We start from the raw sequence: 21,187 nt of genomic DNA on the forward strand, positions 1-21,187 counted from the left end.
GGGGGGTGTGCATGGCACACTCGAGCGCCGGATCCGCTGCTGTGACAAGTAGTCCTGCAGTGCCCTGGCAGGGTTCTGGCAGCGCTACAGGTGACGTGCGGCAGTGCGGGCTGATTGCATAGGTGGAGATTTCGGTGCTGCTTGCTTCCTTTGATTAGCGTTTCTTGTCATGCCTACACTCCTCTCTGTATGTAAAAGATTAAATGCACTGTGTATCTGATCGCCAGTATTGTAGTAGTCTCCTAAAATCCTTCTAATGTCAGCTGTTGTCTTTTTAGATGCTCTTAGGTGACATTCTCTGCTAGATTTTTTTTTCCACAGCCTTTTTAAACCACACTTTAGCATTTTTTTTTTCTTAATGGGTGCTTGAAGCTTGCTGGATAATGTGTTTCTGCATAAGGAATTCCATACCTATATTAGCATCCTGGCGGCGCTACATGTGACGTGCGGCGGTGCAGGGGGGGGGGTGAGACATGCGCGTGTACCTGCCTGCTACATGGTATGATCATTTTTATTTAACACAATTAAAAACTAGGATTATTTAATAATTCAGTTAACTCAAATTGTTATACTGTGGGCTATACCGGGTGCGTGCGCATGTGTTGGATGCACCTCATTTTCCATATTCAGCTCTGTAGCACCTGTGGTTTGTGGTGGTGTGGCCAGTGCTCTTTTCAATCCTATCCTGTACTTAGATTTTGGATGTTGGGATTCCCCATACTCCTCATTTACCAGAATCAAACCTCTTGCTGTCTGATTCAAAGCCAAAGACTGAATTTACTTACAGCCCTATTATTTAAAGATTCCATGTTCTTTTATTGACACGTACAAATGCAAGCTTTGCACACGTTATGTTGAGCCAAACAAATCTAGGTCAGTGCCACCACATCGGAAGCATTTGCTTGTTTCTCACAATGTGGCCTGACTGCAAATTGAAACCCCCAAAGCCTGACCAGTTTACAGAGAATTTAATAAAAAAAGTATATAAGAAATATTTATATACCTGTGGGCTACACAGTTATTCAGCTTCTAGCTAGCTTTAAGTCCAACAATGCATGTATTGGAGGTTGCCATATACAATGGCTGACTCTCCATAGTTTCCAGATCAGATGGGCCAAATGGCACCATGTCTGTCTATAAACAGCATGTATGGTCCGCTCACCTGTACTAAGAAATGCTTACTCCTACAGTACAGCTTCCAGAGTACATTTATCTGTCCAATGTGTAACTCTTTTCTAATTGCTGAATATATTCCTTACATAAACCCTTGGGTGTCTCCTGGTACCACCATTAATTCCATTCAACTTGCTCATTTAGAGATTGGTAAATAGATTATTGCCTTCAGTATTGATGTTCTCTGGATCTTATTAAAGGGATTGTTATGATTTTTATGGTGTACTTTTCTAAATTACACTTTTTGCATAACAAATAATTCACTCTACCATTTAAAATGTAATTCTTGAACCAACAAATGCATTTTTTTTTAGTTGTAATATTGGTGCGTAGGCGCCATCTCAGTGCATTGTGCCTGAGTCTGAGCTTTCAGAAGGAACCAGCGCTACACATTAGAACTGCTTTCAGGTAACAGAGCACAAGCCACATGGTTGTGGCAACCTGAGAAATTAAAAATATGGCTAGCTCCATGTGAAATTTCAAAATTAAATATAAAAAAAAATCTGTGTTTTTGAAAAATGGATTTCAAAGCAGGATTCTGTTGGAGAAGCTCTATTAACTGATGTGTTTTGTTACGACTGATGTGTTTTGTTACGAAAGTATTCTTTTAAGCACCAGTCCAGGCACATAACGGTTTCTTTATGTAATTTTACTCTTATTTGTGTGCTCCTTAGGTTCCAATGACAGGAAATGGGGGAAGGGGAAAGAAAGTATGGCTGCTGAAGTAACCAACCATTGTGCCAACCACAATGGGCTTTATTACACAAGCTGATGCAGCGCACTGACTCATGGCATTTTTATGGCATTTGGAGACAGAAGCAAAGAAGCCACTGTAAGTAACTCCAGTGCCAAAATTAGTTCTTAGTACCACCATATTTATTTACAGGCAATTTTTTTTTATCCCCATGTTCCATGCCATAATGGAGCGTGAAAACATTTTACTGTGCATGGCAGTCCATTGCAACCCTGCAGAAAATGAAAGAATAATAAGGATAAGCACACCTAACAATCCACTGGTCTTCCCCTTTCTTTTGTTGGTAGTCTTAGTTCCGTCAGCACCCAAGCTCACGGTGTCAGCCCAAAACATTGTGCTCTGCCTTTAATATAGACATGGCTCCATGCCTTGCACCTTTCTCATCTGTGTGGCACCCTGGTTCCTCTTCTGCAGCAAACCCCACTTTGTTATTTTCCCTTTAATCAATGCACAAAAAGCACTTCCTGTGAAATAAAGTTTATTTACACAAAACAGCCATGCAAGTTTCAAAAGACATTCCTGCAATTTGGTATTCTTCTACAGTCACTTCTTTATAGCAGCTTATCCGGTTAAAATATTTCATAATAAAAACTAAGGCTATAGATATTATTGGTGAATTGTGGAAGACTTTTTCCTGTGTTGTTTTCCACGGTCTTTTATATTATATTTTATTTAAAAATAAAAAATATTTATATATATATATATATATATATTCATCAGCACATTCAAGTTTTTTTTTTTATTATTGTCCTATAGAGTTCAAAGAGTTTACATATTTTCAAATGATGTAACAGGAGGGAATGTATTTGTGCTATTAATTTGACAGAATTGCTCATTATAAAACAGACAAGATGCAGTCATAAACTACAAGGCAAAGTATATCAAAAGGTGACAGTGTACAGCATAAAATGGATAGAAAGTCTTAACATTCATCCAAGAAATAAAATGATCATGGTCTTGTGACCACCCGTGCAGTTCATCCACCAGAATACTTGTCTGTACAGTAAATACTATCAGAAACTAGGAAGAACAATTACTAGGAGAACAATGTTATATGGAAGCTTTATCCTATATCCATCTTAGGAATTGCTGTACTGGTTGCCTCAGCTGAAACACTCTCAATTGACTGCAGTAGCAACAGGCTCACCGGTGGCATTATTATGGTCTATGAAGAATATGTCATTATAGGTATGATATAAGGCAGCCTATAAACGCCCTAAATGGAGTATAAACTCTAACAATTAATATTCTATATTACCCTGTTAAAAGAAGTAAATAATATTAATAGCAGTGATTCCCGAAATGTTACTTTATAGCTATGGCTATGTATAATTCCTCCCCTCCTATTAAGGACCTCAGTGGAGCAGTTGTGCAATAAGTTTGAATCCGCTTCAAACATATCCTTCTGCTCCCTTGAACATAGCATTTTAATTTTAGGGCCCAAAGTTCGCTGTATGGTTCCCTAATAAAGGCATAAAAAAGACCTGAGACTGAACCTTTACCTCCTTGTTTCTTGAAGGGTCCTAAGTTACAATAAAGAGCCTTACTTTGGTAAAGGGACCACATACTAATTCCACTTCAAGTTGTTCCATGAAACAACTCCCTATCTTCAAAGCAACAAAAGACAGAGGCAAAGTGCAAGGTGCACTTAAGTGCAAAGAAAAGACACCCACCAAGTGATTTTAGTTAATGACTAACATACACATGAAAACAAGGCTATTTACATGATTTTCATTGTCAGCAAAGGCAATAGGTGACATTTTATATAGTAAAGATAAAAAAGCCACATCATCCTCTCTTAAATACATATACACAGGGATGTGTGTACATATATTTCTTTCATCAAATACTCTTTTTAAATAGATATAGATGTCCATTTGTTATATTTATAACAGACTGATAAATAATAGAACAATAAATTAGCACTGGATTAAGACAGTAAAATGTGTGATCAAAAGAAAATTGTAGAAGTTTTTAAGAAGGATTCAACATACTACCGAGGTTGCTATTAGCTTCTTTAAAAATGGAGAGGAAACAGGGCTTAGCAAAGTTGTGCGTGTTTAGACACAGAAAATAAAGAAAACCCTTTCCACACTCGATGGAGTAGAACTACAAATTCCAGCAAAGATGTAATGGCTGTGGTTCAGAAGCGGAAACTGGAATTGCTGCTTTTTCCTGAATAAATGTTAATGCTAAGCATCAACCTAAGGAAAGTTGGCCTGTTGCGTTGGGTTCTGCCCAGTGCTGCATTGGAGGAAAGCTAGCGAATGAATACAGACAGCATAACGGTCTAAACTTCCCAGGAAGAAAGGCAAGCCCCAAGTCAGTACCTATGTCCCACAGTTTCTGCATCAATTGTGATGGAGTGAATCTTAAAGCTGAAATGGCAGAGCACTGTTAATTAACTTCATTTTTGAATGAACAGAAGCTTCTAGCATGCTAGAGAGCTGTGGGTTATCAGTGGGTGCTCAAAACTGTAGTTAAGAAGCTGGAAGGAGACACAGAATGCATTCATGCTTTTTAATTGGTAAGAGCAGAACTACTTCCTTTCATGTCAACATCTTGGGCCAGGATATACTAAAAATCATAGCTTATTATTAGACCATATCAGCTCTAGGTCAGAAAACTGTATCTCCAATGCTGAGATTAAAGAGTGTTTGCTATAGGCTTTGTGTACTGTCTGTACAAGCACTTGATTGAATGTAATGCCTTTTACCACAATACAGGACAGTCAATTTTAGCAAATCCTGGATCTTTTCTAAGCTGCCAGTAGGTCCCATTTGTCACCCATGAATCATCACTAGTTTTCCTGTCAAGAAAAAGACAATTTGTTAATGGTACAAAATAATAGATTTTAAAGAGAATGTTGAGCAACAAGCAAGGTAAAAATCTAGTAAAGGTTTTACAAAAATTCACCATTACTACTTTACTCCACTTTCTAGATTGCTTTACGCTTAAGCTGCAACACTATTTTATGGCAAAGGGTTCCTGTCAAAAGTAATACAGAACAGTTTTGGGTGAAATTCTAGGTCAATAAATATATTGGGCATCACTTGGGAAATATTTCTCAATTTGTGTGACCAGCCTCACTTTTAAGGTTCAACTTACCAGTCAGTTTATTATTAACATAAGTAATTTCTCCATAAAGCTTTAAACACTCTGTACTTCTGCATGAAAATGAGATTTCACAAGATTCTGTATTTCTAAAATATTTGCACTCCAGTTGACTGGTTTCTATTTTTGGGGCAATTCAAAAACATACATAAGTTTATGTTGGCAGACACGTAGGTTGTGCACACCACTTTAATTTATAAATAAAAGCTGAACTACTGGCACCAGTTTTTTTTTTTTTAACATCAACAAATACTGTGCTCTTATTCTTTAGACATATCTCATAAATCTATGGTGACAGTTACCACACTCCAAAACCTTATAATATTAATATACTTTTAAAGAACCAGGCTTGATTTCTCTATATTTTTACTTCAACTATTAATATTAGTTCCCTTAATAGCATAAAAATTGTTTTTCCACCCATCTTCGCAGCGACTTGTGCAAAGTGAAAGAAATGGTGCCAATAATATAAATATCTAAGACCTTTATGTTTAAGAAGTGATCACACTTATTCCCAGCTTGCCAACCAAGCTGGTATCTTTGACTTGGCCCCTAGTGAACCCCATACACAATCCAATAACATGTCCTGTGGTGTTAGATCAGCCCCCTAGATGGCAGGTTGAGCCTCAATTTGCAAGAAATAGAGCAGAAATTGAGGAGTTGCACACACTTAGTAGTGAACGGGTGCTTAACCCATTTCATTTTCCAGTCAAAGAATGTGACAAAGGATAACAGTTCTGGGGACACACAATCTTCCACTTAATTGGTTTCTTTTTCCTTATGAAAAAATTCCCAAGCCAAATGACAGGTTTCCTTTGCTACTGGCCTCCTTGCTTCCCTATTCAACATGTTAAGTCTGTTCTAACTTCTTCAAAATCATCTTCACATTAGTTCTCACTTTTTTATATGAATTTGCTGGTTTGCAATAGGTTTTCCAGGGGCATGTTGGTAAATTCTTATTCAGTTCTTTATATAAAGTAAAGTCTGACCCATCCCATATATACTCAATTTCGAAATGTACCAAAATGATCTAATGCGGTACAAAGCTCCTGAAATTATAAAATCTTATCCTTAAGTCCTCAAACTGTAACCATATAGAGATGCCGTATTTCATGGAGAGAGCATGGTATTGCTATTGAGATGGCCAAATAATATATAAATACCGGTAGCTGAAGTGAGTTGGATTTTTGGCATCACAAGTAAAGTTCTTCTGATATAGAAAGAGTTTTCTAAGGAAGTCAGCACAGTATTTGTGAATACTGAAAAGTGCAATCTAACACATGTATTTACTTACATTTGTAGGAAATATTAAGAGGTAAGGCTATACTGTTGACAAGTTTATATTTATCTTGATATATTACACTAAATACATGACCACTCCATTGCCTGAGTTTGAGCTCAAAAATGCTTATGTCAATAAAACTAGATTTCTGACCACTGGTTTGAGGACCTGGGTTTAACATTTCTTAATCATTAGGATGTTTTTGCTCCAATCTATTTAATTCGAAACCCTCACATGTAATAAAAGGCACTTTGGTTGCCATGGGTTACTTCTCCTAGGCAACCTATCAGATGTTTGACCTTAAGCAGATGACCACAAAATTCTACCTGCTGATTGGTTTCTATGGGTTACTACTTCTGCCTTTATTACATAACCCCATAAATGCTCCATGACATATGGTAATTGATGTAATTGATATAATTGATATGACAGAGTGTGTAACCGCGCCATGGCCTAATATACAGAAAAGATTATGCATTATTATGAACAATGCAGTACAATATATACCGGAAAAATCTAGGTTGATGCTCCAAATTGTTTTCTTCTAGGACTTTCCTCCTTTCCCTTTGCAGTTGTTCTATTCTTTCTTTTTGCATTTCAGCTGCCTCAATATTTCCTTCTTCAAGGTATCTGTATAACAATAATAATTTGTATAGATATGAGTATAAAAAGGCATCTTTACTGTGTTAATGAAAATCCAAACTTCCCTACAGTATTTCTGAGCAGTTTTCATTATACTCTGGGGGCAGACCCAGAATGTCCCATATTTAATTTCACAGATTGACAGTTTAACAAACACATTGTTAGTATATACTGATGATAATAAATACAATAACACATGACATTCATTTCCAGCACAATTCTAGAATTTACACAACACTCCAATGGGTGGCAGGGAAGTTGAGTGGGACAAATAACCACAGATTAGAAAGTAAGAAAAGAATATACAAAAGATAGAGAAATATTACCAACTATCATGCTGATGAGATTGTTATGAATTAAAGATGGCCTTTCAAGTAGTTGATTGGGTCATATCTCCCAGCTACTTGTCGCGGCTACTGAAATAGACAGTGCTGATCATTTACTGATAATTGTCGCTATGTGTATTTTAGCAGAGGCAATTCTCAGTATTGTCTACAGCAGGGTATTTTCTGGCATTTAGTAGCCATGACAAGTAGCTACTACTAAGTAGTTCTGTGTGTCTTCACCCTTACAGAGCTGGGGAGAAGAGCTTCCATTGCAGCATCTAAATATAAAAGCTGCATATTTTTGAACTAATGTATATAGCAAAGTTGCTTAAAATTATGTTTACTTTTTAAAAAACTCAAGCTGAGTTTGGGTGCAGTTCCCCTTTAATTTTATCTATAACTGCCTGCATAGAATGTGCTAACTCCCTAATAAAGTTAGTAAGAGTTCCCTAATAGAGTTATTAAGATACTTTTAGCTCTGAAAATGAGTTGATGGGCAAGTACCAAAAACAAAAACCTCACAAAAATGTATCTTTGCCTTAATTAGGTTGGTATAATACATTAGGTGTACAGGATATGTTATGGGAATACTTACCTCTGGTCTGGTCTAAATCGAGTGTCAGTACATGGCAGAGAAAACTTAATTTTTGGATCCATTTCATTCAGCTGAAAAGCATATTTGGTAAACCCATAATAAAGCTCTGAGTCCTTAGGCATTGGATCTAAGATAAAGTGCAAGACAAAGATTAATTTACAAAATAGGTGCACCATAACAACGAAAGAAAGACAGAGGTCTTCAGCTGAGCCATGCCCCCAATCTGCCCCTGCTGCAGCCATATATAATATACACACAAATCTGTAATTAAACCCTATCTAGTTTCAGATAGCACTCATTTTTTTCGCTAATGCTTATGTGGCCAAATGGTCAGTGAGGCCAAAAGGTCAGATGTACTTTTGACCATGCATCCACAGTGGCCATATCTACCTTTGTCCTATTCACCAAGGCTTTCAGGAAATCTGAATGAAAGTGCAATCTTATATTTTTGCTCTGCAGTTCTAATGAAATGTCTCTATGCATGTAAAAAATACAAACTCTTTCAAATAAGTTTAAAGAATTAATTGATGTTGTGTTTTACTGGTTTTGTGGATAGGAGGGGACAAACTTCCAGATGTATATAAAAGAACCTACTTGCTCTCCAGATGCAAGTGGGTGCAGAGGGAGAACCATATAATATACTCTCGTGCCATTTTCCAAAGATCCGATGTACCACTTTGCCATTTCTGTCCATGACGGTCCCCTCAATTTCATGCACATTTGGATTCCAATATTTAGCCTATTGGAGAAGGATACAATCAGATAAACCTGTTGCATATCTTGTACAGGAACATTTGCTAATAAGAAAGTGGTCCACTACCTACAAATTAATAGGCCTCATGTAATCTTCACTTTTTCTATTACACACATATAATTGCTGTGTCTCAAAACCAAGAACAAGCAATAAATCCATTTTTGCTCAAACACTGCAAAGTTTATTATGATAATCCAACTTTCTATGGCCAAAATAGATATAGATATAAATACTTCCCAGTGGGTGGATGACAGATTTGTGAAACTACCACAAAAAAAAAACAACAACATATTTTAAACCAAAACAGTATCCCTACCTGGGGGTCTGAAAAAGGGACTCTATCCATTTTTTTTTATTGTCTACTGTGTATAGGAAGTATTAAATAGGGAATATGAAATGAGTACATTTTCAGTGGATGTAAACATATGCACTTTTTTCCATGCATTTATTGACATTTATCTGTATATATATTTATTTATGCATTAATATCGGCCATTTTAAAGTGTTGAGGTGGGCACCGTTATGCCATGGTTGGACTCCAAGACCTCTTAAAGGGATACTGTCATGATTTTCATGGTGTACTTTTTTGTCTAAATTACACTTTTAACATAGCAAATAATTCACTCTTCCATTTAAAATGTTTTTCTTAAACCAACAAGAATATTGGTGTGTATGCGCCATCCCAGTGCATTGTGCCGGAGTCTGAGCTTTTAGAAGGAGCCAGCACTACACATTAGAACTGCTTTTAGGTAACCTATTGTTTCTCCAACTCCCATGTAACGGGAGGAGTCCCAAGCTGGACTTGGATTACTTCTTACTGAGTGCTATTCTGGTATCTACAGGGAGCAGCTATTTTGCTACCTTCCCACTGTTCTGCTGATCGGCTGCTGGGAGGGGGGAGATATCACTCCAACTTAAAGCTCAGCAGTAAAGTGCGACTGAAGTTTATCAGAGCACAGGTCATATGGCTGTGGCACCCTTGGAAATGAAGAATATGCCTAGCCCCATGTGAAATTTGAAAATTAAATAAATAAATAACTGTTTGCATTTGTGAAAAACAGATTTCAATGCAGGATTCTGCTGGAGAAGCTCTATTAACTGATGCGTTTAAACAGCAGAGTATCTAATGAATAAAATGCTAAGCAAGCCACAACTATTTGTATTTCAGTACAAGTGTAAGGCTCCAGTGGGACAGTGGGATGTAATGTGTCTTTTACAGAAATGTGTTATAACAGTTCCACCGACGTCCTGTTTCTACTACAGCATCACTGGAATGTGCTGGCTATAAGTGCCCCTTCATTAGGAAAAGACCTACTATAGGGATAGAAGGTACCACAAATGCAAAATAAAGGGTAGTTAGGTTAAATACCTTTACAAATGTTACTTTACAATGGCAAGTGTCACTTTTGGTGTTCTTGATAATAATTTCCCCGTAATGCTCTATCCACCGCTGCCCACTTAGAATGTTATGGATGCAAGATGTCACCTTGTTCCACTCATAATGGTCTCCAAACCTAAAAAGGAAAAAGTTTGGAGCTTTAAAAACATGGGAAAAACTCATCATGAAAAACGTTTCCACTCCTCAAAAATATTTTTCTATTATTTTTCATAATCCAGTTTCATTAGGATCTGGTCACAGTTTGGCTTGTTAGATAAAAAAAAATTGAAAGCCTGGTCAGATTTCCACCTTCTTTCAACTCTGGACAAATTGGAATGTATACCTACATTATATGAAAAAATATGTCATCATGCAGGCAAACTGTATGACCTGAACTGATGTTTAGAAAAGCCTTCATCTACATATATGGGAATATATGGGAGGAGAGTTGTGAACTGCCCATCATGAATACAAATTTAGTGAATCTAGAATAAATAACAGCAGGACTTACCCAGGTAAGATCAAATGTGTTGTACCAATCTGAACAATTTCCATAGACTTTCCCCAAAACTTATTTTTCCACCTCATATCTGAAGTAAAACAAAATTAAAAAAAAAATCTATTAAAGTGTCATTTTTTCATTTCCAAAAAAAAACAAGAGCAATTTTTTTCTTTGCTCATGATACAATAAGAACTGCTGAATAAAAAGCAAAACATAAATTCAGGACACTATGCTTTAATAGAATTTATCTATCTAACTTGTAGGTGACAAATCTAATTGCCGATTGGTTGCTATGGGCAACATCACCGGCGAGTTTGTCTCCATTGTTAATAAATATTTCTTGGTTTACTATATATTCAGCTGCTGAACAATTTTTGGTTAATGAAGTTATTAAATTAGTAATACACACATGTAGTGAGGGAAGCCTTGAACTGATCCTGGGAGGAGCAGCCATGATTCACAAGAACTTCTAAGCAGCATCAACTAGACATGCAGACTTGGAGAACAAATACTGACATCTTTTAAGAAATGTCTGGTAACTGGCCAAAGTAAAACATTTAAACCTAAATTACCTTGGAAGAAGACAAAATTTTCTGAATCAGCATGACAAGCAGATATGGGTGGGTGGTGGCTGACCTGCAGGAAATAAAACAAAGGTCCTCATTTATTTATTTAACAGCTGAAACATGACCAGCCCTAATAATAAAGTGCAAAAGCACAATCACAGTATACTGGTTAACTTGTAGAACAGCATGTTCTGTTTGTTTCTGTGACTGACTCAACTGCTTTAGGAAAAAATTTAATTTCTAATAAAGGAAAAGAAAAATGTATCAAAGAAATGAGAATGCTATCACTCCCATAGGGTGAATGCTAAATCCTTGTTAGCAAGGCGAGATTTTCCGTTATCTAAATTAAAGGGACAGTAACACCAAAAAATGAAAGTGTATAAAAGTAACTAAAATATAATGTGCTGCTGCCCTGCTACTGGTAAAAGTTGTGTGTTTACTTCAGAAAGTCTAATATAATTTATATAAATAAGCTGCTGTGTAGCCATGGGGGCAGCCATTCAAAGGAGAAAAGGCACAGGCACATAACAGATAAAACACTATTGTATTCTACAGAGCTTATCTGTTATCTGCTATGTAACCTGTGCCTTTTCTCCATTTTTCCAGCTTGAATGGCTGCCCCCGTGGCTACACAGCAGCTTATTATATAAATTATAGTAGTGTTACTGTAGCAAACACACCAATTTTACCAGTGCAGGGCAACAGTGCATTATATTTTTATTACTTTAAAGCTCTTTTATTTTTTGGTGTTACTGTTCCTTTAATGTTATTTATTTACAACACAGTGGCCTGGCACAATAAGAAAAGAAAATTGGTATTATCTTGTATTATTGATCTCTCTTTGTATTGAATACACAATGCAGTTTCATTAAAGGACTAAAGAGGATTCATACATACTGTATTTAACAAATGTAGTCATATAAACATAAAAGTTTGTTTTCCATAAAGCAAGAACATTACTCCTCCATATAGTTCCACTTTGTGAAAACTGTCTTACGCCTTTCCTCAGCCAAGTCACTCTTGGGCACTTTACCTGCTCTGATATAAACCTGAAGCCTTGGTCTTCTTTGATAAATTCATATGTCTCTCCTAAAACAGGGTTGAAAGGCTTGCTGCCTGCTCTGTAGAAGCTTGAAGCATATGCAGATACTGCAAATGTAGCAACATAGACCTAGAGAAAAAAAATCACATGTATTTCAAATAAGAATCTGTACCTAAGTATCAAATAGACTCCTTTTGCTGATAATGAAAGAAAATGTAATTCTAAAAAACATGACAATGTTAATTAATTAAAGATTTCCAATGGTTTTAAGTTATTTGTAAATGTTATTACTACTAAAACATGTATCTATCTTTCCCTTTCTTCTTGTCCCCATCGAAACAATGGTGCTGAAGCAGTAGAGTAAAATCAGAATTTATAGCTAAATTTTAAACTCTTGCTATGTGTGTGCACAGCCCAGGGCAGGAGACAGGAAAGAAAATGGAGAAGACACACAAAGGAACACTAAGTTCAAAAGTAACTGATCATAACCACTGGGGGTTAGAAGAAGTTGCCTTTTCCTGTCCTTAAAGTATTTATGAACTACACAGATTTATTTAAGCTCTAGAAGTGCATTACGATCTATATGAGTAAAGAGTACTGCACCATAGTACTCAAGACTTTTTTTTATATTACCCAGTAAGTTTACCCAAGTGCAGTAAGCCTTAGCAACCAAAAAGTAAGCAGCATTTACTGGTCATCTATGTAGAAAAGCAAACATCTTATTGGTTGCTATGGGATACTGCACCTAGGCAAACTCTGTTCCTTTTATCACATATGGGGATATAGGTTTTATACCATTCGCTCAAATGGGTCCGGAGTATGTGCTGCCTTGTCCAGCAAACTGCTGTATTCCAGTTCTTCACAAAGCCGCTGCAGTGTGCTCAGGGGCTCGTTCAGCTGCACCGGCATAGATACTCTGGAGAGGTCTTTACCAATATTGTTCCGAAGAATGTTCCACAAACTTATGTTGCTTGTGTTTGGGCATGGAGCAAGAAGACAGGTTCTGTGCTTGTAGCAACCATCCACTGTTGTTACAGAGCCACCATCTTGTAATGAGAAAGCGGCATTCAGTATCCTTACACAGTTTTTATATAATATAGGCTATAAAAAAACATGCTATATAAACATTCATAAGCTTTCTAAGAAAAAAGGTAAAATAGATACAGGACTTTTTGTCTGACTATAGACATTTCCAACAAAGGGAAATCAGTCTTTTGTTTACTAGGTTACTGTGGCTTTGTTTACAAGAACAATAGCCAGCAGAGAACCTTCCTTCTGCCACAAAAATCTCCATGAAAGCTTTGGTGTGTATTGATAACTCATGCACCTTTGTGATGTTAAACCCAAGCACACCTGGTCAAAGTAAGTACTGAAAGGGGTGGCCTACCAGCTACATAACATAAGAGGCCCGCAACAATCTCAATCTCCAAGAGCTTGCAGGTTTATCATTTTGATCATTGCTGATCTGATCATTTTCATCAGCTGGGAGAGCTTAGTCATCGTGCCTTTTCTTTTTCATTAAAGAGATACTGACACCAGAAATGAAACCTTTTTCATCTATCATAACACTTGGCATGCTATTTATAATATTTCCTTAAAAAGTATTTACCCAATGTGTTTACATTACCTATCCGATCCCCCATGTTCCTTTATGAGGGGCTGCCATATTTGTGCAGCAGTCAGGGTCGGACTGGCCCATGGGATACTGGGAAAATCCTTGTGGGCCCTGCCACCTACTCACAAGCCAGCCACCACCACTACCCGCTGCAAAACTTTTAACTTCTGTTGTTTCACTTCTATTTTAAACATTAAAAGAATACGGTCATGGGAAAACATGTTTTTTTAAAAACACATCAGTTAATAGAGCTTCTCCAGCAGAATCCTGCATTGAAATCCATTTTTCAAAAACACAGATTTATTTAGATTTAATTTGTGCTCTGATAAACTTCAGTCACACTGCTGAGATGCAAGTTGGAGTGATATCAACTTGGGGCTCCTCCAGTTACATGGGAGTAGGGGAAACAATAGGTTAGCTGAAAGCAGTTCTAATGTGTAGCGCTGGCTCCTTCTGAAAGCTCAGACTCGGGCACAATGCACTGAGATTGCGCCTACACACCAATATTACAGCTAAAAAAATAAATTTTTTGGTTCAAGAATAAACTTTTAAATGGTAGAGGGAATTATTTGCTATGTAAACAGTGGTTTCTTTTAAAGGTGGAATGCACAGCCATCTGATTTCTTACAGCAAAGTAAGTAGCACAACAGAGTGTGAATGGCGGCTGGCTGGGGGCAAAGTAGGAGCAGCGGAGGTTCGGTTGTGGGCCCTTGAGTTGGATACCCATTGAGCCCCAGGTACTGATTCTGGCAGCAGAATTCCATTAGCACTAGAAGCTATACGGGTATAGGACCCATTATCCAGAATGTTCAGGACCAAGGGTATTCCAGATAAGGGGTCTTTCCGTAATTTGGATCTCCATACCTTAAGTCTTCTAAAAAATAAATAAAACATTCATTAAACCCAATTGGATTATTTTGCATCCAGTAAGGATTAATTATATCTTAGTTGGGATCAGATACAAAGCAAAGGAAACCAGTTTTAAAAAATCTGAATTATTTGATTAAAAAGGAGTCTATGGGAGACAGGCTTTCCATAATTGGGAACTTTCTGGATATCAGGTTTCCGGATAAGGGGTCCCTTACCTGTACCTGATCAGTCAGGTTCAGGAACTTTCAGTAACCATTACTAACAAAAGCAGCCCTATCAGTGAAAAATGATCAATATGCCCTAAAGGTAACTTTCAATGTAATTAATATTTTGAAGTGTAGTTTCTTAGTGTCAGTATCACTTTAAGGTAAATTAGGGATGCACTGAATCTACTATTTTTGGAATCCTTGTCCGAATAATGAACTGAATTCCAATTTGCATATGCAAATTAGAACAAGGAAGGGTTAAAGAGAACCGTGTGTGCAGCAAAAAAAATTCAACTTGCGTGTGTGTTTACGTGGCAAACTGTTACGCAATATTACGCAATATTCAGATTCGACCGAATCCTGGAGAAAAATGCCAATTCCCGGACTGAATCCTGGATTTGGTGCATCCCTAAATTATATTTCACATTTTAGTTTTCTGGAGACTTGAAAAAACACTAATAATACTGATAAACAGGTAGAGGCCATAAATAGTTGTGCTAGCAAGTCTACAGTTGTGAGGTGGAGGGGGATCACCATGACATACTTAATGATAGTCTTTCACTGTCAATATCATTGCTCAGGTTATCCTCTGAAACGTTATCACTTATATCACTGACGTACGAGTCATCATCTGACACCTATTGAATGACAAAAAGATAAAAGGTAACAAAGGACAATCATTAATTGAACAGTGAATAGTGACTGTGACAGCTGCATTGAATACTGTCCAGTTGCACCTGGCTCAGGGAGATAATAGGCTATACAGTAAGGGTGAAGACACACAAAGCTACTAATAGCAGCTACTTGTCACGGCCACAAAAAAGAAAATGCTGATCATTTACTGATAATTGTCTCTACATGTCATTTCTCATTATTGTTTATTGCAGGATATTTTCTAACGTTTAGTAGCCGTGCCAAATAGCTGCTACTAAGTTGCTCTGTGTCTTTGCCCTAAATCAAGGCAACTAATTTGTACAGTGAAAACGCAGTATGATTAGTCACAGCAACTTTTATAAAACCCTATGGCGGGAAAGTCGCTGTTAATAATCAACCCTGCGTGTCTTCGCCCTAAAGGTGGCCACACAGGTTACAAAAACGATCTGTGAGCAGTGGTTGCTCCATTAACGTTAAAGGAACAGTAACATCAAAAAATGAAAGAGCTTTAAAGTAATAAAAATATAATATACTGTTGCCCTGCACTGGTAAAACTGGTGTGTTTGCTACAGTAACACTACTATAATTTATATAATAAGCTGCTGTGTAGCCACGGGGGCAGCCATTCAAGCTGGAAAAATGGAGAAAAGGCACAGGTTACATAGCAGATAACAGATAAGCTCTGTAGAATACAATAGTGTTTTATCTGTTATCTGCTATGTGCCTGTGCCTTTTCTCCTTTGAATGGCTGCCTCCATGGCTACATAGCAGCTTATTTATATAAATTATAGTAGACTTTCTGAAGTAAACACACAACTTTTACCAGTGCAGGGCAGCAGCACATTATATTTTAGTTACTTTTATACACTTTCATTTTTTGGTGTTACTGTTCCTTTAAGAGCTGAATTGTCAGATATGCAGATAGAAACAATAGAATGCTACCCCTATCCGACGATTCAGCAACTGCTGATGTTCAGCGCCTTTAAAATCTTCCACCAATCAATAGCCAATAAATGAGACAATCAATATCCAAGGCTTTTGCAGATATCGATCACCTCGTCAACCCAACAAACGCGCACCGAATATCGCATGCAACCTCATTTGTATGATAGTATCGGTGTGTATTGGCACCTTAAGAGTTAACAAACAAGCCTGCATTTGATCAGCACTGTTGCATCACTGAGCTATGTGAAGGAGTATTTTTATTTAGAAGAGAGTCATCGCATTCCAGAGATATTTTAATAGTTGCTGCCTTTAAAAAAAAACAAACTGCTTTAACATGTACAGGTTTGTTCTAGTTCAGTCACCTTTGAAGCCATACATAGCAGAAAACCATTTTGTCACTTACACTGAATTATGAATGAAGGCAGCAAAGACATCATTTAATATTCAACATAAAAGGCCTCTCACCTCATTTTCAGATGAGCTCGAGGACAGCAGCACTTCCTGAGCATCATAGAACTCCGTGAGGGAGTCTGTGATTGACAAGCGGCTCTCGTTAGACATCTGATGAACTAGAGTCTTTCCTTCTTCACATGGGCTGTCCTGTTAATCAGACATTCACAGAGTATATTGCAGTTATAGTAATAACAGCAAAGACGGATACAAATGAAGCTACACTGGTAGCATTTTTTTTTTCTATTCTGGCAATTGTTGTGGAGTGCACACAAGATTCCATGTAAGGCATGTAATATTGATTTTTAATAGTAGTAAAGTAAACAAGTTACATATTCTTTTTGTGACTACACGGATTAAGGCCTCACATTATGCACTGGTGGGTACAAAGAAGCAGCAATGGCATTGGCATATTTAGTAGATTATATGGACTCTAATTGTCATATGGTACAATAAAAGTCTTACATTTTATGAATGAACAAATTAAAAACAAAATGAAAAGTGACCGTAAAGAATGCTAATATTGTAGGCATCACATTATATTCATGGTCTCTAGTAAACAGCTCATCACTGGTAGGTAGGGTTACCACATGTCCTGTTTTGACCTGGACAGCCCTTCTGGCGGGTTTTCCAAATTAGGAAAACCGGGCAGAACTCACTGCTGGTAAAATGGGAGAGCTGGAGGTACTGGCGTTGGAGCGGAAATATGATGTGATTGGAGTTGCTGAAACTTGGTTGAATGAGTCTCATGACTGGGCAGTTAATATTGGGGGGTATACATTGTTTCGGAGGGACAGGGGCAATAGAAAAGGAGGAGGAGTGTGTCTGTTCATTAAGCAGGAATTAAAAGCAAATATTAGAGAGGAAGTGATGGGGTTAACAGAGGGAGCTGAATCCTTATGGGTTGAGCTTCTCACAGATAGTAAGGAATCTACCAAACTAATTGTAGGGGTATGCTATAGACCCCCTAATGTAAGCGAAGAGGAGGAGGCCCAGCTCCTGTTGCAAATAGAAAAGGCTGCTAGTTTGGGGCAAGTGATAATAATGGGGGATTTTAATTACCCTGATATTGACTGGGGCAATAGTACTGCCAGGACAGTAAATGGGAACAAGTTTATAAACTTGCTGCATGACAACTTTATGTCACAAGTTGTTGAGGAGCCAACCAGGAACCATGCTATACTAGATCTAGTGATCTCTAATGACCCAGAACGTATAGCAAATGTGCAAGTGGTTGAACCCCTGGGTAATAGTGACCATAATGTTATTTCATTTAATGTTTGGTGCAGGAAACAAATTTACACGGGGGCAACAAAGACAATGAATTTTAGGAAGGCAAATTTTAGCTCCTTAAGGGCAGCGCTTCAGGGCATAGATTGGGGCATTATGTTTTCTGATAAAAATACAGAGCAGAAATGGTTGTCATTTAAAATGATATTAAATCATTGCTGTTCTCAATTTATTCCATTAATAAGAAAAAGTAGAAGTGTTAAGAATCACCCTATGTGGCTTAACTCTGAGGTAAAGAAGTTAATAGGGAGAAAAAGGAAAGCTTTTAAGAAATATAAGTCAGAGGGGACAGTAGCTGCGTTTAATGATTATAAACACTATAACAAGTGTTGTAAAACAGCAATCCGGAAGGCAAAGATAGAAAATGAGGAGCGCATCGCGGCCGAGGCCAAGACTAACCCCAAAAAGTTTTTTAAGTATATTAATAGTAAAAAGATGCAGGTTGAGGGTGTGGCCCCATTGAGTTATAATAACAATATGGTTACAGCGGATACAGAAAAGGCAGATGTGCTTAACCAGTTCTTTTCTTCTGTGTATACAGTAGAGGAGCCAGTGGGACAAGTCCCACCCAATAGCTGCACTGTTGCCTCAGCTCCAACTACACAGTGGTTGGCACAGGATATGGTGCTTAAAGGGTTACACACGATAAATGTAAACAAGGCACCTGGGCCAGATGGAATACACCCTCGGGTACTGAGAGAGCTAGGGGCAGAATTGCAGTGGCCCTTGTTTCTGATATTCTCAGACTCTCTTTCATCAGGTATGGTACCTAGGGATTGGAAGAAGGCGAATGTCATTCCCATATTTAAAAAGGGAGTAAGATCTCAGCCTGGCAATTATAGGCCTGTAAGTTTGACATCCGTGGTGGGCAAGTTATTTGAAGGCTTGTTAAGGGATCACATTCAAAATTATGTAGTGGAGAATGCCATTATGAGCAGTAATCAGCATGGCTTTATGAAGGACAGGTCATGTCAGACCAATTTAATTGCTTTTTATGATGAGGTAAGTAAGAAGCTGGACAGTGGGGATGCAGTAGATATCATCTATTTGGATTTTGCCAAAGCATTTGATACCGTTCCCCACAAACGACTGCTTTCTAAGCTAAGGTCTATTGGTCTTAGTGAAGCCGTTTGCACATGGATAGAAAACTGGCTACAGGATCGGGTACAGAGGGTGGTTGTTAATGGTACATTCTCTACTTGGAATAAGGTCCTCAGTGGGGTCCCTCAGGGTTCTGTACTGGGTCCACTTTTGTTTAATTTGTTCATAAATGACTTAGGGGAGGGTATTATGAGTAATGTATCAGTGTTTGCAGATGACACAAAACTCTGCAGACCAGTCAATTCTATCCAGGATGTGACATCCCTGCAGCAGGATCTTGACCAACTGGCAATCTGGGCAGCTAAGTGGCAGATGAGATTTAATGTGGATAAATGTAAGGTCATGCACCTGGGATGTAAAAATATGCAAGCCCCGTATACCCTTAATGGGACTGCACTAGGCAAATCCATAATGGAGAAGGACCTTGGAGTCCTTGTAGATAATAAACTTGGCTGTAGCAAGCAATGCCAGGCAGCAGCTGCAAGGGCAAACAAGGTTTTGAGCTGTATTAAAAGGGGTATAGATTCACGGGAGGAGGGGGTTATTCTTCCCCTTTACAGAGCGCTGGTAAGGCCCCATCTAGAATATGCTGTTCAGTTTTGGTCTCCAGTGCTCAAACGGGACATTACTGAGTTAGAGAGGGTCCAGAGAAGGGCAACTAAGCTGGTAAAGGGTATGGAAAGTTTCAGTTATGAAGAAAGACTGGCCAAGTTGGGTCTGTTTACACTGGAGAAGAGGCGCTTAAGAGGTGACATGATAACTATGTATAAATATATAAAGGGATCATATAATAACCTTTCTAATGTTTTATTTACCAGTAGGTCCTTCCAACGGACACGAGGGCACCCACTCCGTTTAGAAGAAGGGAGGTTCCATTTAAACATTCGGAAAGGATTTTTTACAGTGAGAGCTGTGAGGTTCTGGAATTCCCTCCCCGAATCAGTCGTGCTGGCTGATACATTATATAACTTTAAGAAGGGGCTGGATGGATTCTTAGCAAGTGAGGGAATACAGGGTTATGGGAGATAGCTCTTAGTACTAGTTGATCCAGGGACTGGTCCGATTGCCATCTTGGAGTCAGGAAGGAATTTTTTCCCCTCTGTGGCAAATTAGAGAGGCTTCAGATGGGGTTTTTTTGCCTTCCTCTGGATCAACTAGTAGTTAGGCAGGTTATATATAGGCATTATGGTTGAACTTGATGGACGTATGTCTTTTTTCAACCCAACTTACTATGTTACTATGTTACTATGAGATTGACAAATTGCTGATCACCGCACCATAGCCCCATCCAGTGACCTCATGACCCTACCTCTTCCTGCCCTCGTGACTTCACAGCTCCACCTCTTCCCAGTGACGTCACTGCCTGTCCTCTACCTGGCGACCAATGCCAGCAGAAGTGGCAACCCTACCGGTAGGGTAACAACATTTACAAAAGTGCCCAGTGTTAACATCTTAGGGTGATGGCACATGAGATTTATCACTGTTAAATGTTAAATCTGTGTAACTGTGGATGACAACTCTCTCCATGTGCAATCACCTTTAAAATGTCTATAACTGTATGGATGGTTTGCCCTGCAGAATCTGTTCTATACACCAATTTAGAAACATTTATGTATTTTGATATCCACTGCCTGTGGAATTATTTCAATAAAGTTTCCCCTGTTTGGCTTGTTTTGTGTTTATTCCAGCATGCCCCTAACAAATCTATATATTGTACTTGTACCAGTTTGTCTTGACAGTGTTAGCTATTTCATCGGGTTTAAATAAACATTGTGTTACAGGCAGGTACATAAAATGTAGGAATCACATCACTTGTATCCCAAGTAAATTATGCGGTTTTACACCATTACACTGGATGTACCATTTTTATAAATATAGGCAGTGGTGTGATGTGGCCACAAAGCACAGTCACCCTGCACCTACATTCC

The 21,187-nt window shown here is 38.1% G+C and overlaps 1 protein-coding gene across 3 annotated transcripts in view; it reads right to left on the minus strand.

Annotated features, from left to right (window-relative positions):
• Nucleotides 1–2,388: 2,388 nt before the first annotated feature.
• Nucleotides 2,389–21,187, minus strand: part of osbpl3 (oxysterol binding protein like 3) — an 86,069-nt gene continuing 67,270 nt past the window's right edge. For all 3 annotated transcript variants that reach the window (XM_012964407.3, XM_012964408.3, NM_001256919.1), the window contains 11 exon segments: nt 16,884–17,018; nt 15,364–15,457; nt 12,924–13,174; nt 12,120–12,257; nt 11,093–11,156; nt 10,530–10,608; nt 10,010–10,154; nt 8,481–8,625; nt 7,887–8,013; nt 6,831–6,953; nt 2,389–4,736 (listed from right to left, as the gene is read on the minus strand). In XM_012964407.3, coding sequence (XP_012819861.2) covers nt 4,640–4,736; nt 6,831–6,953; nt 7,887–8,013; nt 8,481–8,625; nt 10,010–10,154; nt 10,530–10,608; nt 11,093–11,156; nt 12,120–12,257; nt 12,924–13,174; nt 15,364–15,457; nt 16,884–17,018 — 1,398 coding nt within the window. In that variant the 3' untranslated portion in view covers nt 2,389–4,639.

Source organism: Xenopus tropicalis, chromosome 6 (assembly GCF_000004195.4).
Source record: "Xenopus tropicalis strain Nigerian chromosome 6, UCB_Xtro_10.0, whole genome shotgun sequence".
NCBI classification, from domain to species: Eukaryota; Metazoa; Chordata; class Amphibia; order Anura; family Pipidae; genus Xenopus; species Xenopus tropicalis.